This window comes from Muscardinus avellanarius, assembly GCF_963383645.1.
Source record: "Muscardinus avellanarius genome assembly, chromosome: 11".
NCBI lineage: Eukaryota > Metazoa > Chordata > Mammalia > Rodentia > Gliridae > Muscardinus > Muscardinus avellanarius.
The window spans coordinates 70,627,606-70,652,351 of NC_137797.1; the positions used below are offsets into that span (position 1 = coordinate 70,627,606).

Below are 24,746 nucleotides of genomic sequence, written 5' to 3' on the forward strand. Positions count from 1 at the left end.
CAGAGGAAAAAGGCAGAGGGACTCGGAGCTCCAACCCCAGCCCTATTTTTTAATGCTTTTATTTTGAAACAGGGTCTCACTAAGAAGTTGAGGCTGTCCGCGAACTGCGACCCTCCTGTCTCAGCCTCTCAGATGCTGGGATTTCATGCGTGTGCCACCACACCCAGCAGAGGTACAATTTTAATACTGTATATTAAGTACTTATGTGCTTGACATAATTTTTTGTGTAAATTAATCTTAAAACAACCCAATGCAATAAATGTTATCATTCCAGATTTTACAGTTCAAGGAGTCCTGTGGTGGGATTCCCTTGGACGGATCTTTATTTTTACTTATTTTGTAGTACTGTGGATTGAGCCCAGGAGTATTTTACCTCCAAGCTACATCCGAGCCTTATTATTTATTTATTTATTTATTTATTTATTTATTTATTTATTTTGGTGATACTGGGGCTCCTGGAAGCCCTTCTACCTCCGGGCTACACTCCCAGACCTATTTTATACTTTTTATTTGGAAACAGGGTCTCTTAAGCCAGCACAGCTTTGAACCTGCGCGATCCTCCTTTCTCCACCTCCCAAGTGCAGGGATTACAAGCGTGCTCCACCACACCGGTCCTTATACTTTATTTTTTAAAAATATTTATTTTAAAGATTCTCATTAAGTTGCAGAGGGCCTCACTAATTAACTAAGGGTGGTTGAGAGCTTATGATCCTCCTGTCTCAGCCTCCCAAAACTAGGATTACAAGTGTAGGCTACCATGCCTGGCTCCTTTATTTTTATTATTTTGGTAGTACTGGGGAGTGAACCCTAGGGCATTTTACCTTCAGTCTACATACACTCCCACCCTTCTTTTCTTTTCTTTCTTTTTCTTTTTTTTTTTTCCCCCGTGTGTGTGTGTGATACTGGGGGTGGAATCCAGGGGCCTTCTACCTCCATGCTACAGCTCCAGACCTATTTTATTTGGAAACAAGGTCTAAATTGTTGAGAGCCTGACTAAGTTGCTGAGGCTGGCTTCGAACCAGTGATCCTCCTGTCTCAGCCTCCCAAGTACTGGGATTACAAGCATGTGTCCATGCCTGACTTTTATTTTCATTTTATTTTTTTTTTAATTTTTAAATTTTTTTATTTTTGATGGCACTGGGAGTAGAACCCAGAGGCTTTCTACCTCCGGGCTATACTCCCAGACCTATTTTATACTTTATTTGGAAACAGGGTCTCACTAAGTTACTGAGAGCCTCACTAAGTAGCTGAGGCTGGCTTTGAACCTGTGCGATCCTCCTGTCTCAGCCTCCCAAGCGTGGGGATTACAAGTGTGCACCACCACGCCCAGCTTTTATTTTCATTTTAAAACAGGGTGTATGAGAGTTTATTTGCTGAGGCTATGCTCCAACCTGCAGAGGGCCTCACTAAGTAGCTGAGACTGTTGGCGAACCTGGATCCTCCTCTCATCCTCCCAATTACTGGAATTACAAGTGTGTACCACCATGCCCAGCTAGAACATGTTTTTTTTTTGTGGTTGTTTGTTTGTTTGTTTGTTTGTTTGTTTTGGTGGTTCTGGGGTTCCTAGAAGCCCTTCTACCTCCGGGCTACACTCCCAGACCTATTTTTTATATTTTTATTTCAAAACAGGGTCTCTTAAACCAGCACGGCTGGCTTCGAACCTGCGCGATCCTCCTGTCTCCGCCTCCCAAGCGCGGGGATTACAAGCGTGGGCCACCACGCCCGGCCAGACCTATTTTTATATTTTTGATTTGGAAAGAGGGTCTCTTAAGTCAGTGAGGCTGGCTTCGAACCTGCGAGATCCTCCTGTCTCCGCCTCCCAAGCCAGGGATTAAAAGCATGCGCCACCACGCCCAGCCTAAAACATGTCTTTTGAAATATATGTGTGTGTGTGTGTATCATATATATCATAGATATATCAGATATATCATCTCATATACAATCATATCATATATATCATATATAATTATATATACACATATATAATTATATATAATTTTTTTTTTGGTGGTACTGGGGTTTCTGGAAACCCTTCTACTTTCAGACTACAATCCAAGACCTATTTTTATACTTTTTATTTGGAAACAGGGTCTCTTAAACCAGCGCAGCTTGCTTCAAACCTGTGCAATCCTCCTGGCTCCACCTCCCAAGTGCAGGGATTACAAGCATGCGCCACCACTCCTGGCAAAATATATCATATTTTCCAATGGGTTTTTTTTCTATTCTGTTATTTTAAAAAATATTCCGGACGTGGTGGCGCATGCTTGTAATCCCAGCACTTGGAAACCATCTGAGGAAGTAACCGCTGAGCTAAAGCCGACCCAATCCCAGCACTTGGAAGGCTGAGACAGGAGGACTGCACAGGTTCGAAGCCAGCCTCAGCTACTTAGTGAGGCTCACAGCAACTTAGTGAGACCCTGTTTTCAAATAAAATATAAAAATTTGGTCTGGGAGTGTAGCCCGGAGGTAGAAAGTCCCTGGGTTCTATGCCCACAAAAAACAAAACAAAAAAATTCCTCCGGGGTGTGGTGGTGCAAGCTTGCTGTCCCAATTCTTGATAATCTGAGACAGGAGATCATAGCCAGCCTCAGCTACTTAGTAAGGCCCTCCACAAGTTATGGTGTAGCTTGGAGGTAGGAATGCCTCTGGGTTCAATACCTAGTCTGAAAAAAAAAAAAAAAAAGAAAAAGGAGCTGCCCAAAGCACTCCTCTTCTCACGTAGAAAGGAACCTCTAGAGTTCTTTTCAGTTTCTTGAACCAAGTATGGAACTTTGAAGCCTTCTTCAGTAAAAGAACAATAGACAGTGCAAAGAGTGTGATATTCATCCACATAACACCTTCCAAGTTACTGCATGTCTAGAAAAAGTTAAGGAACAGCAGAGAAAGTTGTAACACACTACTATAGTACAAGCTTAAAAATATTTAAAGAAGCCAGGTGTGGTGGTGCATACTTGTAATACCAGTACTTGGGAGACTGAAACAGAAGGATCACAGGTTCACAGCCGGTCTCAGTAATTTAGTGAGGCACTCAGCAACTTAGATCGTGTTTCCAAATAAAAAACAAAGTAGGGCAGGGAGTGTAGCTCAGAGTTAGAATGCCCCTGGGTCCAATCCTCAGCACCACCACACATAACGCACACACACACACACAAATTTAAGCAAAACCCAGGAAGAGAGAAGAACCAAGAATTACATTTGGTGCCAGGCGTGGTGACACACACTTGTAATCTCAGTACTTGGGAGGCTAAAACAGAAGGATCACAAGTTTGCGGCCAGCCACAGCAACTTAGTCGGCCTTCCACAACTTAGTGAGACCCTGTTTGCTTTGAAATTAAAAATAAATGAATAAATATGGATGGGGGTATAGCTCAAGGGTAACATGTCCCTGAGTTCAATCCCTAGTACCTGCCCCCCACACAAAATATTTACATTTGATACACTGAAATTTAAATTCTTTTTTTATGGTACTGAGAATAAAACAAGGGCATTCTATCTTTAAGATATGCTCCTAGCCCTAATTTTTAAAATTTATTTGGAAAGAGAGTCCCACTAGGTTGATGAGAAAATTACTACTTACTGAATCTGCAATTTGATTCAGTAAGTAGTAATTTTTTAATTATAAATTTGAATCTGCAATCCTCCTGTTTCAGCCTCCCAAATACTGGGATCAATCCTGGCTTTGGAATTTAAATTCTAACACTTCAATCTTATCCAGGCATAGTGGTGCACACTTCTTATCCCTGTGCTTGGGAGGCTGAGACAGGAGGATCACGCAGGTTCGAAGCCAGCCTCAGATACTTGGGCTCTCAGCAACTTAGTGAGACCCTGTTTCCAAATAAAATATAAAATAAGTCTGGGAGGTAGAAAAGCCCCTGGGTTCCATCCCTAGTATCACAAGAAAAAAGAAAAAAATAACATCTAGAATTTAAGTTCATTTCAGCCAGGCTATGTCTTTATTTCTTTTAAGTTTCCCGTTGTCTATTTTTCCTTCTCTCTCTCCCCCCTTCACCCTTCTACCAACATAGCATATAGAATGCCTAATTCTCTGCATACAGTATGCATTCTGAATGTCTGAGTCAATGAGAATGTCACAGTGGCCTATCATGACATCATCTGGACTGGAACATCATGGTTAGGAACCAGTTGGTAGCAGGGTAAGCCACAACCCTGAAAGCAGGCTTCTAGCTTCCTAGTGGATACTTATTAGCACTGGCCTACATTAGGTGAAAAAAAAAAAAGAAATAAAAGTAAAACACCCCAAATTTTAAAATGTTTGTCAAAGTGAAAAACGACTCAGACAGTGACTCTGACTCAGACACAGAAGCCCTGAATCCCACCACCATGATGGGAAGAAAGCTCAAGAATGCTCTAGATATTCCCATATCTCCTAAACTGGAAGTCCCATTGTCAGTAAAGGCAGTCATCACTAGGATTGAGCAAGCACAGCTCTCTAGAGCCAGAGAGGTAAGTATTAAATTAGAAGTTTATAAATTGCAAATTGTTTTTCAAAAATTTCCATGACCAGGTATTATTTTTTAGTATTCATTTTGTGTCCATGATATTTTACTCTATTTGAGAAGATTTTGACTTCAAATGAGACTTTCACCTGTTTCTGTGGATAACAAGCTCCAATTTGATATTAATCCCGTGTGTGTGTGTGTGTGTGTGTGTGTGTGTGTGTGTGTGTGTGTTACTGGGTATAGAACCCAGGGAATTTTTATCTCTGGGCTACACTCCCAGACCTATTTAATTTTTTATTTGGAAACAGGGTCTTGCTAAGTTGCTGAGAGCCTCATTAAATTGCTGAAGCTGAGCCGGGCATGGTGGCACACACTTGTAATCACAGCATTCGGGAGGCTGAGACTGGAGAATCTTGGTTTGTGGACAGCCTCAGCTACTAAGCGAGGCCCTTCAACAACTGAGTGAGACTCTGTTTCAAAAATAAAATGAAATATATATATATATATATATATATATACACACACACACACACACACACACACACACATACATACACACACACTTACTGTGTATGGTGTATGGCTAGGGGTGTCACTCGAAGGTAGAATGTCCTGGGTTTCATAACCAGTACCATTAAAAAAAAATTGCTGAAGCTGGCTTTGAACCTGTGATCCTCCTGTCTCAGCCTCCCAAGTACTGAGACTACAAGCCTGTGCCATCACACTTGGCCAGTACTTGGGAGGCTGAGACAGGAGGATCACAGGTTTGAGGCCAGCCTCAGCTACTTAGTGAGGCCCTCTGCAACTCATTGAGACCCTGTTTTATTTATTTATTTTTGCGGGTCTGAGGATGGAACCCAGGGGCATTTGACCTCCGAGCTACAGCCCCTGCCCTATTTTTTATTCTTTATTTTGAAACTGGGTCTCACTGAGTTGCAGAAGGCTTCACTAATTAGCTGAGGCTGTCCGTGAACCGCGATCCTCTGGTCTCAGCCTCCCGAATGCTGGGATTACAAGCGTGCGCCACCACGCTCGGCTGAGACCCAGTTTTAAAGTAAAGAATAAACCGTGCGTGGTGGCACACGCTTGTAATCCCGGGATTTGGGAGGCTGAGACAGAAGGATCCGGGTTCATGGCCAGCCTCAGCTACTTAGGACCTCCACAACTTAGTGAGACCCTGTTTAAAAATAAAGAATAAAAAATAGGGCTGGGGGTATAGCTTGGGTTTAATCCCTAATACCACAAAAAGAAAAACCATAAAACTGAAAGATCGCTTGCATACCTGTAAATAACAAAGACTCAGTATCCAGAATATACACACAAATTACATGATTTATAAGAGACACTCCTACAGAAAAAATATACCAAGCCAGCCGTGATGGCGCATGCCTGTAATCCAATACTTGGGAAGCTGAGAGAAAAAAGATGGCGGATTTGCGGCCAGTCTCAACTACTTAGTGAGGCCCTCAGCAACTTAGAGAAACCTTGATTCAAAATAAAGAATAAAAAATAGGGCTATTAGTGATGCCCTCAGCAACTCAGTATTATATTGTTTCTAAATAAGGAATAAAAAATAGAGGTGGAAGCCGGGCGTGGTGGCACACGCTTGTAATCCCAGCATTTGGGAGGCTGAGACAAGAGGATCATGGTTTGCAGACAGCCTCAGCTACTTAGTGAGGCCCTCTGCAACTCAGTGAGACCCGGTTTCAAAATAAAGAAAAAAATAGGGCAAGAGGTATAGCTCGGAGGTTGAATGCCCCTGGGTTCCACCCCAAGACCCGCAAAAAAAAAAAAAAAAAAAAAAAAATAGAGGTAGGAGCCGGGTGTCGAGCACGCTTGTAATCCTAGTATTGGGGAGGCTGATATAGGAGGATCTGGGTAGGCAACCAGCCTCAGCTACTTAGTAAGGCCACTTGCAACTTGGTGAGACCTTGTTTCAAAATAATAAATAAAAAGCCAGGGCATGGTGGCGTAAGCTTATTTAGGAGGCTGAGACAGGAGGATTGTGGTTCAAGGACAGCCTCAGCTACTACTTAGTGAGGCCCTTTGCAACTCAGTGAGACCCTGTTCCAAAATAAAGAATAAAAAATAGGGCTGGGGGTGTAGCTCAGAGGTAGGATGCCCCTGGGTTCCATCCCCAGTACTGCCAAAAATAAATAAATAAATAATAAAATAAAATAAAATAAAATAGGCTGGCGGTGTAGCTCGGAAGTAGAATGCCCCTGTGTTCAATCCCTAGCACCACGAAAAAAAGAAAGAAAGAAATTAAATCTAGGCTGGGGTGTAGCTTAGTGGTGGAGTGTTTGTCTAGCATACTCAGGGCCCGGAGTTCAATCTCTAACACACCACAAATAACATAGCATAAAGTAAAATAAAACAAAAGAAAGGGAGAGGGGGAAGTAAATATTGGTACTTTCTCACCTCAGAGAATTTTACCAATTCCAACTAGAAACAATAAAATTTATTGTACCTAGGGAATGAATCCAGAGTTTCCTGCTTGATAGGCAAGCACTCTACTACTGAGCTAAATCCCAGACTTAAAAATTTAATATTGGGAGCCGGGCGTGGTGGTACACACTTGTAATCCCTGCGCTTGGGAGGCTGAGACAGGAGGATCACTCAGGTTCAAAGCCAGCCTCAGCTACTTAGTGAGGCTTTCAGCAACTTAGTGAGACCCTGTTTCCAAATAAAATATAAAAAAGGTCTGGGAGTATAGCCCGGAGGTAGAAAGCCTCTGGGTTCCACCCCCAGTACCACCAAAAAAAAATTGTTCATATTGGGACAGGGTCTCCTTCAATTTCCCAGGCTGGCCTTGAATTTGCAATCCTCCTGCTTCAGCCTCTAAGAGTACCTGGGATTACAGGTATGCACCACAATGCCTGGCCAGTGTTTTTTCTTTCTTTCTTTTTCTTTTGGTACTGAGAATTGAACCTTGGGATATTCTGCACTGGGCTACACCTCCAGCCCTTTTCTGTCTTTTATTTTATTTTATTGCTTTTGTAATACTAGGGATTGAATCCAGGGGCATTCTACCTCTGAGCTGTCACCCGAGCACTTTCTTAATCCTTTATTTTGAAAGAGGATCTCACTGAGTTGCAGAGGGCCTCACTAAGTAGCTGAGGCTAACCTTGAACCAGGGATCCTCCTGTCTCAGCCTCCCAAGTACTAGGATTACAAGCCTGTGCAACCACACCTGGCTTGCTTGCTTGCTTTATTTGTTTATTTGTTTATTTATTTATTTATTTATACCAGGGATTGAACCCGGAGGCATTTTGTCTCTGAGTTAAACCCCCAATCCGATTTTATTTCTTATTTGGAAACAGGGTCTCACTAAGTTGAGGGTCTCACTAAGTTGTGAAGAGCTTCACTACATTGTCGAGGCAGGCTTTCGAACCTGCAATCCTCCTATCTCAGCCTCCTAAATACTGGGATTACAAGCATGCCCCACCATGCCTGGTTCTATCTTTTATTTTGAAAGAGTCTCACTAAGTTTCTGAGGGTCTTGCTATGTTGCTGTGGCTAGCCTCAAACCTGTGATCTATCTCAGTTTCCCAAGTACTGGGATTATAGGCATATGCACCTATGCTTGGTTTCAGATTTTAAAGTAAACTACCAAGCTGGGCATGGTGGTATACAGATTCGTGTTGCTAGGACCTCTGCAATTTAGCAAGACCCTGTTTCAAAGTAAATAATTTTAAAGGGGTGGGGGTATAGCCCAAAGGTAGAATGCCATGTGTTCAGTTCCTAGTATAAAATATAATAAATTACCAAGTTGTTTTTGAAAATAGTTATGCTATTTTGCATTCCTCTGAGCAGTATATATAACATATATGGTTTTTTTTGGTGGTACTTGGAATTGAACTCAGAGATTGAACTCAGAGGCATTCTATCTCCAAGCTATATCCCCATCCCTATTTCATTTTTTATTTTTTATTTTGAAACAGGGTTTCACTAAATTGCAGAGTGCCTCACTAAGTTGCTGAAGCTAGCCTTGAACCTGGGATCCTTCTGTCTCAGCCTCCCAAGCATTGGGATTACAAGCCTGAGCCACTATGTCTGGCTTATATGACACTTTCAATTGCTGACAGTTGCTCTGACAACATGCTAGTCTTTAGATCTTAGCTATTGCAAAATTTATTATCTCATTGTTTTGTTTTCTTTTGTTGTGCTGGGGGTTGAATACAGGGCATTCTACCTTTGAGCTATACCCCCAGCCCTGTTTTTATTTATTTATTTTTATTTTATTTATTTATCTATTTTTTTTTCTTTTTTACAGGTCTGGGGATGGAACCCAGGGGCATTTGACCTCTGAGCTACACCCCCTTGCCCTATTTTTTTATTCTTTATTTTGTAATAGGATCTCAAGTGAGAGGAAGGATTTGAAGATGGCGGCAGCCATGGTCGCAGTGGCGACCGCGGCTGCAGCAACAATAGCTGGCAGTGGCCAAATAAGACAGATATTCCTCTGAGAAACCCTGGACATCAGATTTTGGTTTAATATCTTATTGGGACAATATATAGAGACATTTATAGCCATGACTTTCTACCTAAAATATAAGAGAGAAGAGATGGACAAAGATGACAGAGACAGTGGTGGTGGCCAGTATTCGGGAGAGCTAGATAAATCCAATCCAACCTGCCTTGAACTGTTGGAGAAATCTCCCCAAAAAAAGACTGCTTCTGCCCAACATGGTCGGAAATTCTGGACAACATACTATGTAAGAAAAATGCTTAGGAGGAGGGCCAAGATGGTGGTGGCAGTGGCAACGGCCAGTATCAGGGAGAGGCAGGTAGATTCATTCTAATCTACCCTGAACTTTTTAGGAAATCTCCCTGAAAATAGACTGCACCTGCCCCACATACTCAGGAACTCTGGACAACATACTATGTAAGAAAAATGTTTGGGCGCATCAGATGGAGCCCCACACAATCAGGTCAACTGGCGCCACGTGTCCCAGGAGCCAAGGGCACTCCTGGCCACCGCGCTCCTCTGCGCAGCACTGGGGTTGGGTGTGCTCAGAGCAGCAGAACCCACTCTCCATGGTGAAGCTGTGGGCCTCCGCTCTTGGAAGAGAGGTATAACACATCACTACTAAGTACTTGGGCCCCCAACTCCTGCAAAAGACATATACTGTTTTCTTTTATTAAAAAATATTGAAGCCAGGCATAGTGGCGCACGCTTGTAATCCCCGCGCTTGGGAGGCGGAGACAGGAGGATCGCGCAGGTTCAAAGCCAGTCGTGCTGGCTTAAGAGACCCTGTTTCCAAATTTAAAAAGTATAAAAATAGGTCTGGGAGGGTAGCCCAGAGGAAAATATATATATATATATATATATATATATATATATATATATATATATATATATATATATGAGGGAGGAAGATGGCGGTGCCTGCAGTTGCAGTGAAGTGGCAACCACGGATGCAGCAGTGAAGGTTAGCAGCAGTCAATAGGATATGCATCCCCCTGAGAAACCCTGGACAACAGATTTTAATTTAATAGCTGATTGGGACAACACACAGAAACATTTCCAGTCATGACTTCCTATCTGAAATATAGGAGAGAGAGTGGAAAATGGCGGAATTAGAGGCAAGACTGCAGTGAGGCACCCACCACTGCAAGAAAAGTGATTTTTGGAGGGATATCCCAGAAGAGATCAAAAAGCAGACTGCTCCTGCCACAGAAGCACAGGAATACTTAACAACAACACACTCTAGGAGCGACCAAGAACGTGGCAGTGGCGGCCAATATTCAGGAGAGGCAGACAGATCCAGCCAAATCCACCTTGAATTTTTGAAGAAAACTCTCCAATAATAGACTGTTCCTGCCCCACATGCTCAGGAACTCTGAACAACATACTATGTAAGAAAAAGTTTTGCAGAGATGGACCAAAATGGCAGTAGCAGTGGCAGCCAGTATTCGGGAGAGGCTGACAGATCCAATCCAGTCCACCTTGATTTTTAAAATATCTCCCCAAAAGTAGACTGCGCTTGCCACACATGTGTAGGAATTCTTGACAACAGACTATGTAAGAAAAATGTCCATGACAAGTCGGAGGGAGCCCCGCCCATATTGCTGGGCTGATTTGCTGTGCCGAGTGTCCCAGGAGACCTCAGTTCATGGCTGCTGCACTCCTCTGCACTGCACTGAGGGTCAGGGTGTGCTTGGAGCAGTGGACTCTGCTCTCCATGGTGAGGCTGTGAGACTGCTTTCAGTGGGGAGATAAAAATCCATTGCTGCTAGGGAACTGGGCTCTCAGCTTCTGCAAATGACATGTACTGTTTTCTCCTACTTGGAATTACAAGCGTCGGACACCATGCCTGGCCCACCCCCAGCCCTATTTTTTATTCTTTATTTTGAAACAGGGTCTCACTGAGTTGCAAAGGGCCTTACTAAGTAGTAGCTGAGGCAGTCCACGAACCACAATCTTCCTGTCTCAGCCTTCCAAGTGCTGGGATTACAAGTGTGCACTATTGCGCCTGGTACAGTTCATCTTGTTAACAAAAGGAGAAAATTATAAGATCAACTAGCCAGGCGTGGTGGCGCACGCTTGTAATCCCAGCACTTGGGAGGCTGAGACGGGAGGATTGCACGGGTTCGAAGCCAGCCTCAGCTACTGAGTGAGGCTCTCAGCAACTTAGTGAGACCCTGTTTCCAAATAAAATATAAAATAGGTCTGGGAGTATAGCCCAGAGGTAGAAAGCCTCTGGGTTCCACCCCCAGTACCACAAAAAAAAAAAAATATATATATATATATATATATATATATATATATATATTAATCAACTAAATAATTATAGTGTAAAAAGGAACAGTGCATATATGAATCTCAACATGATATACAATTACAATGCACCAATTTAGTCAGACGTGGTGGTACACACCAATAATCCCAGTATTTAGGAGGCTAAGAAAAGAGAAGGATCACAGGTCTGAGGACAGCCTCAGAAATAAAGTGAGGCTCTCAGCAACCTAGAAAGACCCTGTTTCCAACAAAAATTAAAAAGGGCTGGGGGAGCCGGGCGTGGTGGCATACTTGTAATCCCAGTACTTGGGAGGCTGAGATAGAAGGATCACAGGTTCTCGGACAGCCTCAGCTATTTAGTGAGACCCTCCACAACTTAGTGAGACCTTGTTTCCAAATAAAGAGCGAAAAATAGGGCTGAGGGTGTAGTTTGGAAAAGGGCTAGGTTGTAGCTTGGAGGTACAATGTCTATTTCAATCCCCAGTAACACACACACACACACACACACACACACACACACACACACACACGAAGCCTAAACAGGGTGTAGTGGCTCATGCCCTTAATTCTAGTACTAGGGAGGTTGAGACAGTTAAGATCACAGGTTAGAGGACAGCCTCAGCAATTTCAGTAGACTCAGCAACTTAGTGAGACCCTGTCTCAAAAACTAAAAAAATAGGGCTGGGGGGGATAGCTTAAAGGTAGAATGTCCCAGGGTTCAATCCCCAGTACCAAAAACCAACAACAAAAAATCCTCCATGAATTTATTAATATATTGCTCTTTTTATTGTATAGGAAATTAATATGCAGCTGAATAGCATCATGAACAATGTACGTCGGGTAATAAATCGCTATAATTTTGTTGATATTACCTCAACCTCTGCAAGAAAGAGCTCCCTTATAGAATATAAGAAGAAACGGAGAAGCATTTTTTTGGAGAAAATGGCTACTCATGCTAAGGCTATGGACATTAGAGAAAAGACTCTTGCCCACATTCTCGCCTGGTTCGAAGAATGGAGTAAGTTTCTCTAAATGGTTCAGAGAAAACCCACATGGTTAATGAAAAAGAAGAAATGTATGCATAATTTTGAAGGACTAATCACACTAAAGAAGAAAGACTAAGGAAGTTACTCAGAGAATGGTTGCCCCTGCTGGGTATGGTGGTGCATACCTGTAATCTCTCTCAGTACTTGGGAAGCTGAGCCCGGAGGATCACAGGTTCAAGGACAGCCCCAGCAAGTAGTTAGACTATTATCAGTCTAGTGAGACCCTGTTTCAAATAAAAAATAAAATAGGGCTGAGAGTGTAGCTCAGAGGTAGAATACCACTGCGTTCAATCCCCAGTAATACAGAGAGAGAGAGAGAGAGAGAGAGAGAGAGAGAGAGAGAGAGAGAAACAGTGACCCTCCATTCTAATAAGAACAAAACAAGAAAAATATAGGTTTATTCAGTTAGTGCTTGCTGTTGCAGCCTCTCTCTCTCTCTCTCTCTCTCTCTCTCTCTCTCTCTCTCTCTCTCTCTCTCTCTCTCTCTCTCTCTCTCTCTCGTGGTACTGGGGATGGAACCCAGGGGCCTTCTACCCCTCCGGGCTACACTCCCAGACCTATTTTATATTTTATTTGGAAGCAGGGTCTCTTAAGCCAGCTGAGGATGGCTTCAAATCTGAGCGAACCTGGTCTCCCAAGCATAGGGATTACAAGCGTGGGTCACCACACCCAGCTAGCCTCTTTATCTTTCCTTCCTTCCTTCCTTCCTTCCTTCCTTCCTTCCTTCCTTTTTTTTTTTTTTTTTTTTTTGTGGTACTGGGGTATGGGATGCAAGGCCTTGCACATGCCATGCAAGCACTTTACCATTAAGATGCACACCCAGATACCTTTTTAGATGATTACAAGGAACATGCCTAAATGTTTTTGATTTTTTGTGGTACAGGGAATTGAGCCCAGGGCACTCTAAAAATGAGCTACAACCTCAACCTTTTTTCTTGTCATTACTGCTATTTCTAAATAGTTAATTTGTTTATTTTAGTACTGGGAATTGAACTCAGTGGCATTCTGCCTCCAAGCTACACCCCAGCCCTATTTTGTTTCTTATTTTGAAGTAGGGTCTTGCTATGTTGTCCAGCCCTATTTCTTTTTTATTTTGAAATATGGCCTTACTAAACTGCTAAGGCTAGTTGTGTGTGTGTGTGTGTGTGTGTGTGTGTGTGTGTGTGTGTGTGTGACTGAGGGTAGAACCCAGGGGGCTTTTCTACCTCCGGGCTATACTCCCAGACCTATTTTTATACTTTATTTGGAAACAGGGTCTCACTAAAGTTGCTAAGAGCCTCACTAAGTAGCTGAGGCTGGCTTCAAACCTGTGTGATCCTCCTGTCTCAGCCTCTCAAGCGCTGGAATTACAAGTGTGCGCCACCATGCCTGGCTCTAAGGATAGTTCTGAACCTATGAATCTCCTCTCTCAGCCTCCTAAGCACTGGGATTAGAGGTATGTGCCACCATGTTTGGTTTATTATTTATTTATTTAGTGATGCTGGGGAATTGAGCCCAGTGGAATTCTACCTCTAATCTATACTCCAGCCCTATTTTATTTTTTTTTTTAATTTGGAAACAAGGCCTAAATTGCTGAAAGTCTTACTAAGTTGCTAAGGCTGGCTATGAACCTACTATCCTACTGTCTCAGCCTCCCAAGTACTAAGATTATAGGCATGCACCACCATGTCCAGCCAAATATATATATTTGTGATACTAGGGATAGATGTCCAGGGGCATTCTACCGCTGAGCTACATGCCCATCCCTACTTTTTTATTCTTTCTTTTGAAACAGGGTCTCACTGAGTTGCAAAGGGCCTCACTAAGAAACTGAGGCTGGCTGTGAACTACTATCCTCCTGTCTCAGCCTCCTAAATGCTGGGATTATAACCATGCATCATGGGATCTCACTAAATTTCTCAGGGTGGGTTCAAACTGTGTGTGTGTGTGTGTGTGTGTGTGTGTGTGTGTGTGTGTGTGTTTGTGTGTGTTACTGGGGTTGAACCCAGGGGCATTCTACCTCCAAGCTACATCCTTAGCGCTATGTAATTTTATTTTGAAACAGGGTCAGGCTAGGTTGATAAATCTCGCTACTTGCCGAGGCTGTCCTGGAACCTGTGATCCTCTTGTTTCAGTCTTTCAAGTAGTGGGATTACAGGCATGTGGAACATGCCTGGCTTGAGTTCAAACCTTTGACTCTCCTACCTCAAAGCTGGGATTACAAACTTGCACAACCATGCCTAGGTGCAAATAGATTTTGGTGTGTGTGTGTGTGTGTGTGTGTGTGTGTGTGTGTGTGTGTGTGTGTTTCTAGGGATTGAACTCAGAGGCATTCTACCTCTGAGCTACATCTCCAGCTCTGTTCTATTTTTTATTTGGAAACAGGGTCTCGCTAAGTCGCTGAGAGACTGTTGCCTTCAAACCTGTGATATTCCTGTTTCAACCTCTCAAGTACTGGGATTACAAGTGTGTACAACCATACCCAGATCAAATAGATATTTTTCAACCTGATTCAGATTTTTAAAAATTTATTATTAGTAGTATTAGTATTAGTATTAGTATTAGTATTTGGGATTGAACCCAAGGAATTACCATGAGCTATATCTCCAGCCCTATTTTTTAATTTTTATTTTGAAACATGGTCTTTCTAGGTTGATGATAGTCTCACTGCTTGCTGAGACTGACCATGAACATGCAATCCTTCCTGTCTCAGCCTCCCAAATACTGGGATTAGAAGTGTGTGCCACTGTGCCCAGCTCTGATTCAGATTTTCTTTTCTCTTTTTTTCTTTGTGGTACTGGGAATAGAATGCAGGAGCATTCTACCTCTGAGCTACACCCCTAGCCCTATTTTTTATTCTTTATTATGAAACAAGATCTTACCCAAAAGCAGAGGGTCTCACTAAGTAGCTGAGGCTGTCTGCAAACCCTCGATCTTCCTGTCTCTCTGCAAACCCTCGATCTTCCTGTCTCAGCCTCCCAGGTACTGGATTATAAGCATGTACCGCCACACCAGGTGCTCTGATTCAGATTTTCATGTTTAAGATTTACTGCTCATCTTTCTGTTCCAAGTCTCCTTTTAATTTCTTCATAGTGAACAGGCTCAGAATAACAATAGCTATATTTCCTACTACTATTATATTGAGTAATTACCCAATATTATCCACTTATATGGCTATAATTATTTATTTTTCTGCATAACTTTTTTCACTTTCTTCAAGATGCCATTTTGTCTGAGATAACTGCAATTGATATTGATGAACACCACCACTGGATAGCGCAAATGGAGCTATTGCCAGATACACTGAAAGCTATCGAGGCCAATGTCAAGATACTGTGTAAAACTAGCACATCTTTCCTCGAAGAAAAGAAGAAACAAAAGAAAAAAATATGTAAGGGTGTTTTATGACTTTGGAAATAGAGTTTGATTTTTTCTAAAAGTACAGTTTTATTGAGGTAAATTTGCATACCTGAAAATGTATACATGTTAACTGCAAAATTAAATTATTTTCAGTAAATTTACAGAGTTGCGTAATGATCACCATAATCAATTACAGATCATTTCTGTTATTCCCAAAAGTTCCTTTTTACTCATTTGCCATCTATCTTCATTCCTACCCATCACCTGGACAACCACTAATCTATTTTGTTGTCCCAATAAAATTGCTTTTCCCGGATATTTCATGTAAACAGAATCATATTGTATTTTGTAGTTTATGCTTTTAGTTAAATTAACACTTTATAGAGACTCAGCCATGTTATAGGACATATTGGTGGTCTCTTCCTTTCTATTGCTAATGGATTTTGCTGATCCATTCACCAGTTGATGAACATTGGTTTATTTCCACTTTTTGTGTGTGTGTGTGTGGTACTGGGGATGGATACCAAGGGCATTCTACTTCTGAGCTACACCCCCAACCCCATTTTTTTATTCTTTATTTTGGAACAGGGTCTCAGTAAGTTGCAAAGGGCCTCATTAAGCAGTAGCTGAGGCTGTCCTTGAACCACAATCCTCCTGTCTCAGCCTCCTAAATGCTGGGATTACGAGCTTGCGCCACCATGCCCAACTTCCAGCCTTATTTATTTATTTATTTATTTGTTTGTTTGTTTATTGCAGTACTGGGGATGGAACTCATGGGCATTCTACCTCCAAGCAATATCCCCAGACCTATTTTTTATTCTTTATTTTTAAGTAGGGTCTCACTGAGTTGCAAAGGACCTCACTAAGTAGCTGAGGCTAGCTTTGAACCTTTGCAATCCTCCTGTCTCAACCTCCCAAATTCTGGGATTACAAGCATACACCACCACACCCAGCTGTACTTGGGTGGTTGAGACAGGAGAATCTCAGGTTCTCAGCCAGCCTCAGCTACTTAGTGAGGCCCTCCACAACTTAGTGAGACCCTTTCAAAGTAAAGAATGAAAAATAGAGCTGGAGGTGTAGCTCAGAGGTAGAATGCTCCAGGTTCAATGCCAATACCAAAATAAAATAAATAAATATAAGCCAGGCGTGGTGGTGCACACTTGTAATCCCAGCATTTGGGAGGCTGAGACAGGAGGATTGCGGTTCGAAGACAGCCTCAGCTACTACTTAGTGAGGCCCTTTGCAACTCAGTGAGACCCTGTTTCAAAATAAAGAATAAAAATAAATAGGGATGGGGGTGTCGCTCAGAGGTAGAATGACCCTGGGTTCCATCTCAAGTACTGCAATAAACAAACAAACAAACAAAAAATAAAATGGGGCTGGGGCGGTCTTGCTCAGAAGTAGAATGACCCTGGGTTCAACTCCTACTACCCAGAAGGAAAAAAAAAAAAAAGACAGGAACCCTAGAAAGAAGATGGAAACCACTAAGCCTAATCAGAGCCAGAAGAAAATTTCGGCTTACATTTTATCTAATTCCAAAGTTGTGACTGAAGATGAGTTGAGATCACAGCTGAGTTAATTTCCTAAACCCCAGAAGTAAAAGCTATAAGTGATTGTGGGAAGAGAATTATTCTTTCTGTATAAATACTTCTTATTTGGGGGCTTAAATTTTATGATGAATCTTTATCTTATGATTATGCATTAATTTAGACTAAATTTTTTAGGCTTAAACACAGAGCATAACAAAGAAGCAATGCAATTTCATTGTTTTGTTTTATGCTTTTTTGTTTCCAGTATCTAGAGGCACTCTATGGAAATCTTGGAAAGACAGAGTTATAAAGCGACCTGCAACAGCCCATGCTTTAAGACCAGATCAGATGATTAGTGATCAATTTACAACAAATACAAAGGTTTCCGAAATTCAAGATATGCTACAGGAACTCACAGGCACGACAATGTTCAATAAACTGGAAAACAATGCTATTAAATATATATCATCAACAGTATTAAACCTTTATAAAGCCTTGATCATGCTAAATGATGAATTAAAAGTTATCAACTTACAAAGTTCCAACACATGTGTGGATGAAACAGCCAAAGCAGATAAAGAGCTCTCCCTGAAGATAATGCAAGATCTCAGTGAACAAAATGAGATGCTTCAGCAGAAACTTCAAGATGCAGAAGAAAAATTTGAACAAATTCTTCGATCCAAACTTGTTACAGGACAGCTAGTGCCTACATTTATAACTTTAACAGGCGGATCTTCCCCACAGCCATCCATGGCCAAAGCTGGTGACACAGACAGTATGGAGAATATTTTAGCTAAAGAATTTGAAAATGTAGATGAAACCCAAAGAAAAGGGATCAAAAGCACTGTGATAAAATGGGACTCAGCTGTTTCATACACAGCCCAAGGGGAAATGACTCCAGGTATAACTGAACAGGCTTCTAAAGATGTTACTGGGGATAAGATGGCACCACAAAAAGATGATGCCTACCACAAAGATGTGGCTGGCCAGTATCGATTCCAGAAAAGAAGGCATACAAAAGGTCCACATCCACATGAGACCTCTGAACCAAGGCTGAGTATCGGCAAAGGTGAACAGAAAGTCTTAGAAGCCAAACCTAGTCAATACTCTGAGCTACAAGCCCTGGAAAAGAAGAGGAAAGAAATGAAACCAATTTCTGAAATCAAGGTGAAGGCCGCCATTGACTCAAAAAGCACACATTCCTTTTCTACTGAAGTGAAGAGTCAAGACGGCAAAGGTGAAATAAGTAGTTTGTGGGAGCGAACCAAGAAGATTAAACCTATGTATTTACTTGGAAGACGTACAACTCCATTGGAACCCACCACTGAGTCGGTGGGCACAGAGACAAAAGGCAAAATGGGCAGCCCAGAGGAGCCATTCCAGACAACCCAACCTGTTTCCACCTCTGAGCCACAGAAAGTTGAAATAAAAGGAAGGAAACACCAAGTCTTTCCAGGAACAAGCAAAGGAGGAACAACTGAGGAGAAAGAAATGTTATCCATCACCAAACAAGTCCAGCCTCATCTGCTTATGAAATCACACTCAAGGATTGCTAAAGACTCTTATGTAAGTCCAGATGTCAAAAGTGAGCAGGTTAAATTAGAATTATTTCAAAAAGCCATACTGGCTTTCCTAAAAAGTAAGATTGATAGCATAGGAAGGCCTTTGGATAAAGAGAGTGTGCTAAAGGAAGAGGAGTTATTAAAAACAGCAGAAATTCAAAAATTAGAAACCATAAAGGCAAAAACAGAGGAATATTTCCAAAAAGTGGCTGAAGCTGTTATTAAAGCCTTGAGAAAATACAAAGATTTAAAAAATGAAGACCAATTTGGAGAGAAACTTTTGAAACAAGAAAAGATAACCTCACTTATTCCAGAGTTGCCTTTTCAGAGGCCATCAGTTAGTCCAAAATCTAAATTCAGCTCCTTCCTCTTAAATGAGGGCACAGACCCAGTAGTTAACAATTTAATACAAATGATCTTGGATGAAAGTGAAAGAGATGAAAAAGGCCACAAGAAGGAAAAAAGGAAGCAGAAGGCATACCTGCAAGAAAGTCCAGAAGAAGTATCTAGCATGAGTCTCAAACACCAGATGCAAGAAGAACATCTCAGTAAAGAGAGCTATGAGATGAGAAATAAGTATTTGGGAGAGAAGAAGGTATCACATCAGATGAAGGAGAGAAAGCAAGAAGAACAGAAGCGGGATCAATGGCAGGAAGAAAAGACATGGAATGAAGACGATCAGAGGATTCAAATATGGGTCAAGCAAGACAAGAAGCACAAGCAGAGGGGAAGGGAGGAAGAACAGCCGAAGACCAGGCGGCAGCAGCTGGAAGAAAGGAAGCAAATAGTGAGAGAACAAGGACTGCCCTCCAAGGAGAGTGAAGAGATGATGAGGCAGGTCCCGAAGGAATTGAGACTTCGGGACCTGGAAATGACAGGGGACAAAGATGAAGAGAAGCAGAAGCCAGAGAAAGGGATAGAGGATCTCAAAAAGCAGAGACAGATCAAAGCAAAGGATCAGATGAAGACAAAGGAGAATAAAACAGAAGACCTAGCAAAAATGGTCACCCAAAGTCCTATTACATTAGCTCCCAGAAGGAAGAGTTTATTGAAATATGATCCCAAGTTATCCCAAAGAACAAAGACTCAAAGAAATATTAAGAAGTTAAAGAGTCTTCTGGACAGAAAGCACATCACACCAGTCACTCCTCCCACCTCCACACGGCCCTCCCCCCTGTCCAGGGCCATTCCTGTTTCTGAAGAGCCACTCAGAGAGTACCCCAGGGTCACTCCTGAGCAGGCACAGGCACCGGGGATCACTCCTATCCCTAAGCAGGTTCAGGCAATTGGGATCCCCTCTATATCCAAGAGGTCTCAGAGTTTGGAAGTAACTGTCACTCCTGAACAGACACAGGCTTTGAGGGCTTCTCTCACTCCAGAACATATTGCAAAATTGCCCATCCCTTTCACACCAAAGGAGGCCCAGAAATTAGAGACCACCCTCACTCGGGAACAAGTGCAAGCACCAAGAGTCCCCATTATGCTTCAGCAGGCACCGCCACTAAGGAAACTTGCCACATTAGAAAAAACTGAGGGAATGCAGATCCCACCAATGGCTAAACAGACACAGATATTAGGAATCCCTAGTACCCAAGAAGGGCTGCAGTCCCTAAATATCAATCTAACTGCCCAGCAGGCCCCGGACCTGGGAATAACTTTTACCCCTAAGCAGGCCCAGGAGCCGGGGATCACTCTCACACCTAAGCAGGCCCAAACTCAAGGAATCACTCTCACCCCCAAGCAGGCCCAGGAGTTGGGGATCACTCTCACCCCCAAGCAGGCCCAGGAGTTGGGGATCACTCTCACTCCTCAGCAGCCCCAGGAGTCGGGGATCACTTTTACCCCCCAGCAAGCCCAGGAGCCGGGGATCACTCTCACACCTAAGCAGGCCCAAACTCAAGGAATCACTCTCACCCCCAAGCAGGCCCAGGAGTTGGGGATCACTCTCACCCCCAAGCAGGCCCAGGAGTTGGGGATCACTCTCACTCCTCAGCAGCCCCAGGAGTTGGGAATCACTCTCACCCCTCAACAGGCCCAGGAGCTGGGGATCACTCTCAACCCCCAGCAGCCCCAGGATTTGGGGATCACTCTTACCCCTCAGCAGGCCCAGGAGTTGGGAATCACTCTTACCCCTCAGCAGGCTCAAATTCAAGGGATCACTCTCACCCCTCAGCAAGCCCAGGAGTTGGGGATCACTTTTACACCTCAGCAGGGCCAAGAGTTGGGAAACACTCTTACCCCTCAGCAGGCCCAGGAGTTAGGGATCACTCTTACCCCCCAGCAGGCCCAGGAGTTGGGGATCACTCTTACCCCTCAGCAGCCTCAAACTCAAGGGATCACTCTTACCCCGCAGCAGGCCCAGAAGTTGGGGATCACTCTCACACCTCAGCAGCCTCAAACTCAGGGGATAATTCTTACCCCTCAACAGGCCCATGAGTTGGGGGTCACTCTTACCCCCCAGCAGGCTCAGGACTTGGGGATTACTCTCACTCCTCAGCAGCCTCAAACTCAAGGGATCACTCTTACCCCCCAGCAGGCCCAGGAGTTGGGGATCACTCTCACTCCTCAGCAGCCTCAAACTCAAGGGATCACTCTTACCCCCCAGCAGGCCCATGAGTTGGGGGTCACTCTTACCCCCCAGCAGGCTCAAACTCAAGGGATCACTCTTACCCCTCAAAAGTCCCATGAGTTGGGGATCACTCTTACCCCCCAGCAGGCTCAAACTCAAGGGATCACTCTTACCCCCCAGCAGGCTCAGGAGTTGGGGATCATTCTCACCCCCCAGCAGGCCCAGGAGTTGGGGATCACTCTTACTCCTCAGCAGGCTCAAACTCAAGGGATCTCTCTTACCCCCCAGCAGGCTCAGGAGTTGGGGATCACTCTTACTCCTCAGCAGCCTCAAACTCAAGGGATCACTCTTACCCCTCAACAGGCCCAGGAGTTGGGGATCACTCTTACCCCTCAGCAGGCTCAAATTCAAGGGATCACTCCCACCCCCCAGCAAGCCCAGGAGTTGGGGATCACTCTTACCCCTCAGCAAGCTCAAACTCAAGGGATCACTCTTACTCCCCAGCAGGCTCAGGAGTTGGGGATCACTCTTACTCGTCAGCAGCCTCAAACTCAAGGGATCACTCTTACCCCTCAACATGCCCAGGAGTTGGGGATCACTCTTACCCCTCAGCAGGCTCAAATTCAAGGGATCACTCCCACCCCCCAGCAAGCCCAGGAGTTGGAGATCACTCTTACCCCTCAGCAGGCTCAAATTCAAGGGATCACTCCCACCCCCCAGCAAGCCCAGGAGTTGGGGATCACTCTTACCCCTCAGCAGGCTCAAACTCAATGGATCACTCTTACCCCTCAACATGCCCAGGAGCTGGGGATCACTCTTACCCCTCAGCAGGCTCAAACTCAAGGGATCACTCTTACCTCTCAGCAGGCCCAGGAGTTAGGGATCACTCTCACCCCCCAGCAGGCCCAGGAGTTGGGGATCACTCTTACCCCTCAGCAGGCCCAGGAGTCAGGGATCACTCTTACCCCCCAGCAGGCCCGGGAACTGGGGATCACGCCCACTCCCCAACAGGCCCGAGAGCTGAGGATCACTCTCACCCCCCAGCAGGGCTACACTCAAGGGATCACTCTCACCCCCCAGCAGGCCCAGGCATTTGGCACCACTGTCACTCAAGAACAGGTTGAGGCATTGTGGCCTCCTCTTACTTCTGGGCGGATTCAGTCATTGCAGGACCATTTTGCTCCAGACCAGGCACAGGAATTAATGTTCAGTGTTACTCCTGAGAAAGCCCATACTCCAAGTATCACACTCACCCATGAACAAGCTCGGGCACTGGGTATCACCCTTAGCCGTGAGCAGGCACAGGCATTAAAAATCCCTCTCACTGAAGAACAGGCCTGGAAGTTGGGGATTTCAGTTACTCCAGAAAAGTTTCAAGGAACTTCAAACACTCTTAGCCCTAAACGGTTCCATGCACTGGAAGTCACTCCCCCCCATCAGCAGGCTCGGACACTCAGCACTTCTCTTACCCTGGAAAAGCCTGCCACCTGGGCTCCTTTCACTCTCAGACCATTTCAGGAATTGGCTTCTCTCCCCGTTGGGCAATCCACTACATCAAAATTTTCTTCAAGCCATAGGCAGTCACTGCCATCATTTGCTCCTACTGCTGAGAAGCCCATATTTGGGATCTCTGTGACTCCTTTGCAGAAATCCTGTCTTTCTCTCACCCAAGCCCCCTTTGCTCCTGGGAAACACCCAGAAATAGATATTCTGTCTGACCCAGGGAAGCTCCTGTCACCACAGATCCTTCCTGCCTCTAGACAGATCCTGGTAGGTGAAGGTCAGCCCATTCCTGAGCAGTCCTTAACACCAGAGATCCCTCCCACCCCTGGGCAGCTCCCAATATTTGGGGCCTCTCCCACAGCAGGGCAGCCCCTTGAACTGGAGGCCCTTAGCTCCAGGCGGCTCGTCATACCTAGGTTCCCTCTTGCTCCCCAGCCACCTCTGATATCACAGACCCCTCTCACTCCTAGAAAACCTCTTGTATCTACAGCCCCATCTACCTCTGGACAGATTTCCAGACTCTGGGCTCCTCTGTCTCCTGGGAAGCCTTTTGTTCCTGGAGACTCTTCCATCACTGGGGAGCTCCTGGAATATAGATCCTTAGCCTTTGCTGAGCAGCCTGAGGCTTTCCAGCCTCCTGCTACCCCTGAGCAGACATCCTATCGTCAGACCCCTTCTGCCCCTGGGCCGCCTCAATCACCATGGCTCCTTCCTGGGCAATCTCCTCCACTAGAGGTTGGTCCCATCCCTAGGCATCCCTCCACACAGTGGGCCCCCCCAGCCTCTGGGAAGCCCCAGAGAGGTTTGCCCTCTTCTGTCACTCAGGAAAAACTGGAAATTATTTCCTCTCTGAAATCTAAACCAGCATTGGTCCATCCAAGTCCAGATTTAAAGGTATTTCAAGCTCCTTTTATCCCTAAGAAGGTCCAAATATCAGAAGTCTCTGATGCCTCTGAGGAAACCCAGATGCTCCGAGATACTTTTGCCATGGAAGCAACCGAAGGGGTTCAGTCCTATCCCACTGATTACAGGACAAGAGTATCACAAACTCCTTACATTCGTGGGGAGGCCTTTTATACTCCCATGAAGCCTAAAACATCACTACCTTCTCTTATTATTCAACAACCCAAAATACCACAGATCTTGCCTTCTGAACGGGAAGGAAAATCCTGGTTCCCACCTATAGACAAGCCCTGGATACTGCCTTCAGTTTCAGGTATGAAGAAACCTATGATGGTGCCTCCTTCCTCTCCCCAAGATCTTGAAGAGAAGAGGTATTTTGTTGATGTGGAGGCTCAGAGGAAGAACCTGATACTGCTAAGTCAGGCCATAAAAACTTCAAGACTCCCTTTGCAGCATCACTTAACTGCTAGGAATCTCATAATTGAGACACTTCATATGGATACCGTTCGTCTGGGATACCTGTTCCGAAAATACATTGCCTATAGGCTGATCCAGCGTGCCAGGTAGATATAATCATTTTATGTCTCATTTTCTGATATACTCCTGATTTCAAACACTCTACCTCATTGCAATTATTCATATTTGTTAGATCATATGCTTTAAAATATAAAACAAGCTGGATGTGGTAGCACACACTTGCAATCCCAGTACTTGAGAGGCTGAGACAGGAGGATTGCCAAGTCCATGGCCAGCCTTAGCAACTTGTGAGGACATCCTCAACTTAGTGAGACCCTGTTTTCACATAAAGAATAAAATATAGGGCTGGGGGTGTAGCTCAGAAGTAGAATGCCCCTGACTTTGATTCCCAGTTTCACTAAATAAATAAATAAATAAATTTAAAACTTTCTCTTATAGGAGGTCTATGGATGGAAGCTTGCTTAAGAGAGCAAAAGGAGGTATATTTTCTAGAAATGAGAAATGACAGATAGCTGGGCATGGTGGCCCATGCCTGTAATCCCAGCTGCTCTGGATGCTGAGGCAGGAGGATCAGAGGATTGTAGGTTCAAGGCCAGCCTGGGAAATTTAGCAA

At 44.1% G+C, this 24,746-nt stretch overlaps 1 protein-coding gene across 1 annotated transcript in view; it reads left to right on the forward strand.

Moving 5' to 3' along the window:
• Window positions 1-4,269: 4,269 nt before the first annotated feature.
• FAM186A (family with sequence similarity 186 member A) overlaps window positions 4,270-24,746 on the forward strand; it is a gene marked incomplete at both ends in the record, with an annotated part of 81,616 nt that continues 61,139 nt past the window's right edge. The window contains 5 exons of the mRNA XM_080704891.1: window positions 4,270-4,464; window positions 12,001-12,223; window positions 15,451-15,621; window positions 17,385-18,188; window positions 18,336-24,219. Of these exons, the coding sequence (XP_080561017.1) occupies window positions 4,270-4,464; window positions 12,001-12,223; window positions 15,451-15,621; window positions 17,385-18,188; window positions 18,336-24,219 (7,277 nt within the window). The remainder of the gene's footprint in view (window positions 4,465-12,000; window positions 12,224-15,450; window positions 15,622-17,384; window positions 18,189-18,335; window positions 24,220-24,746) is intronic.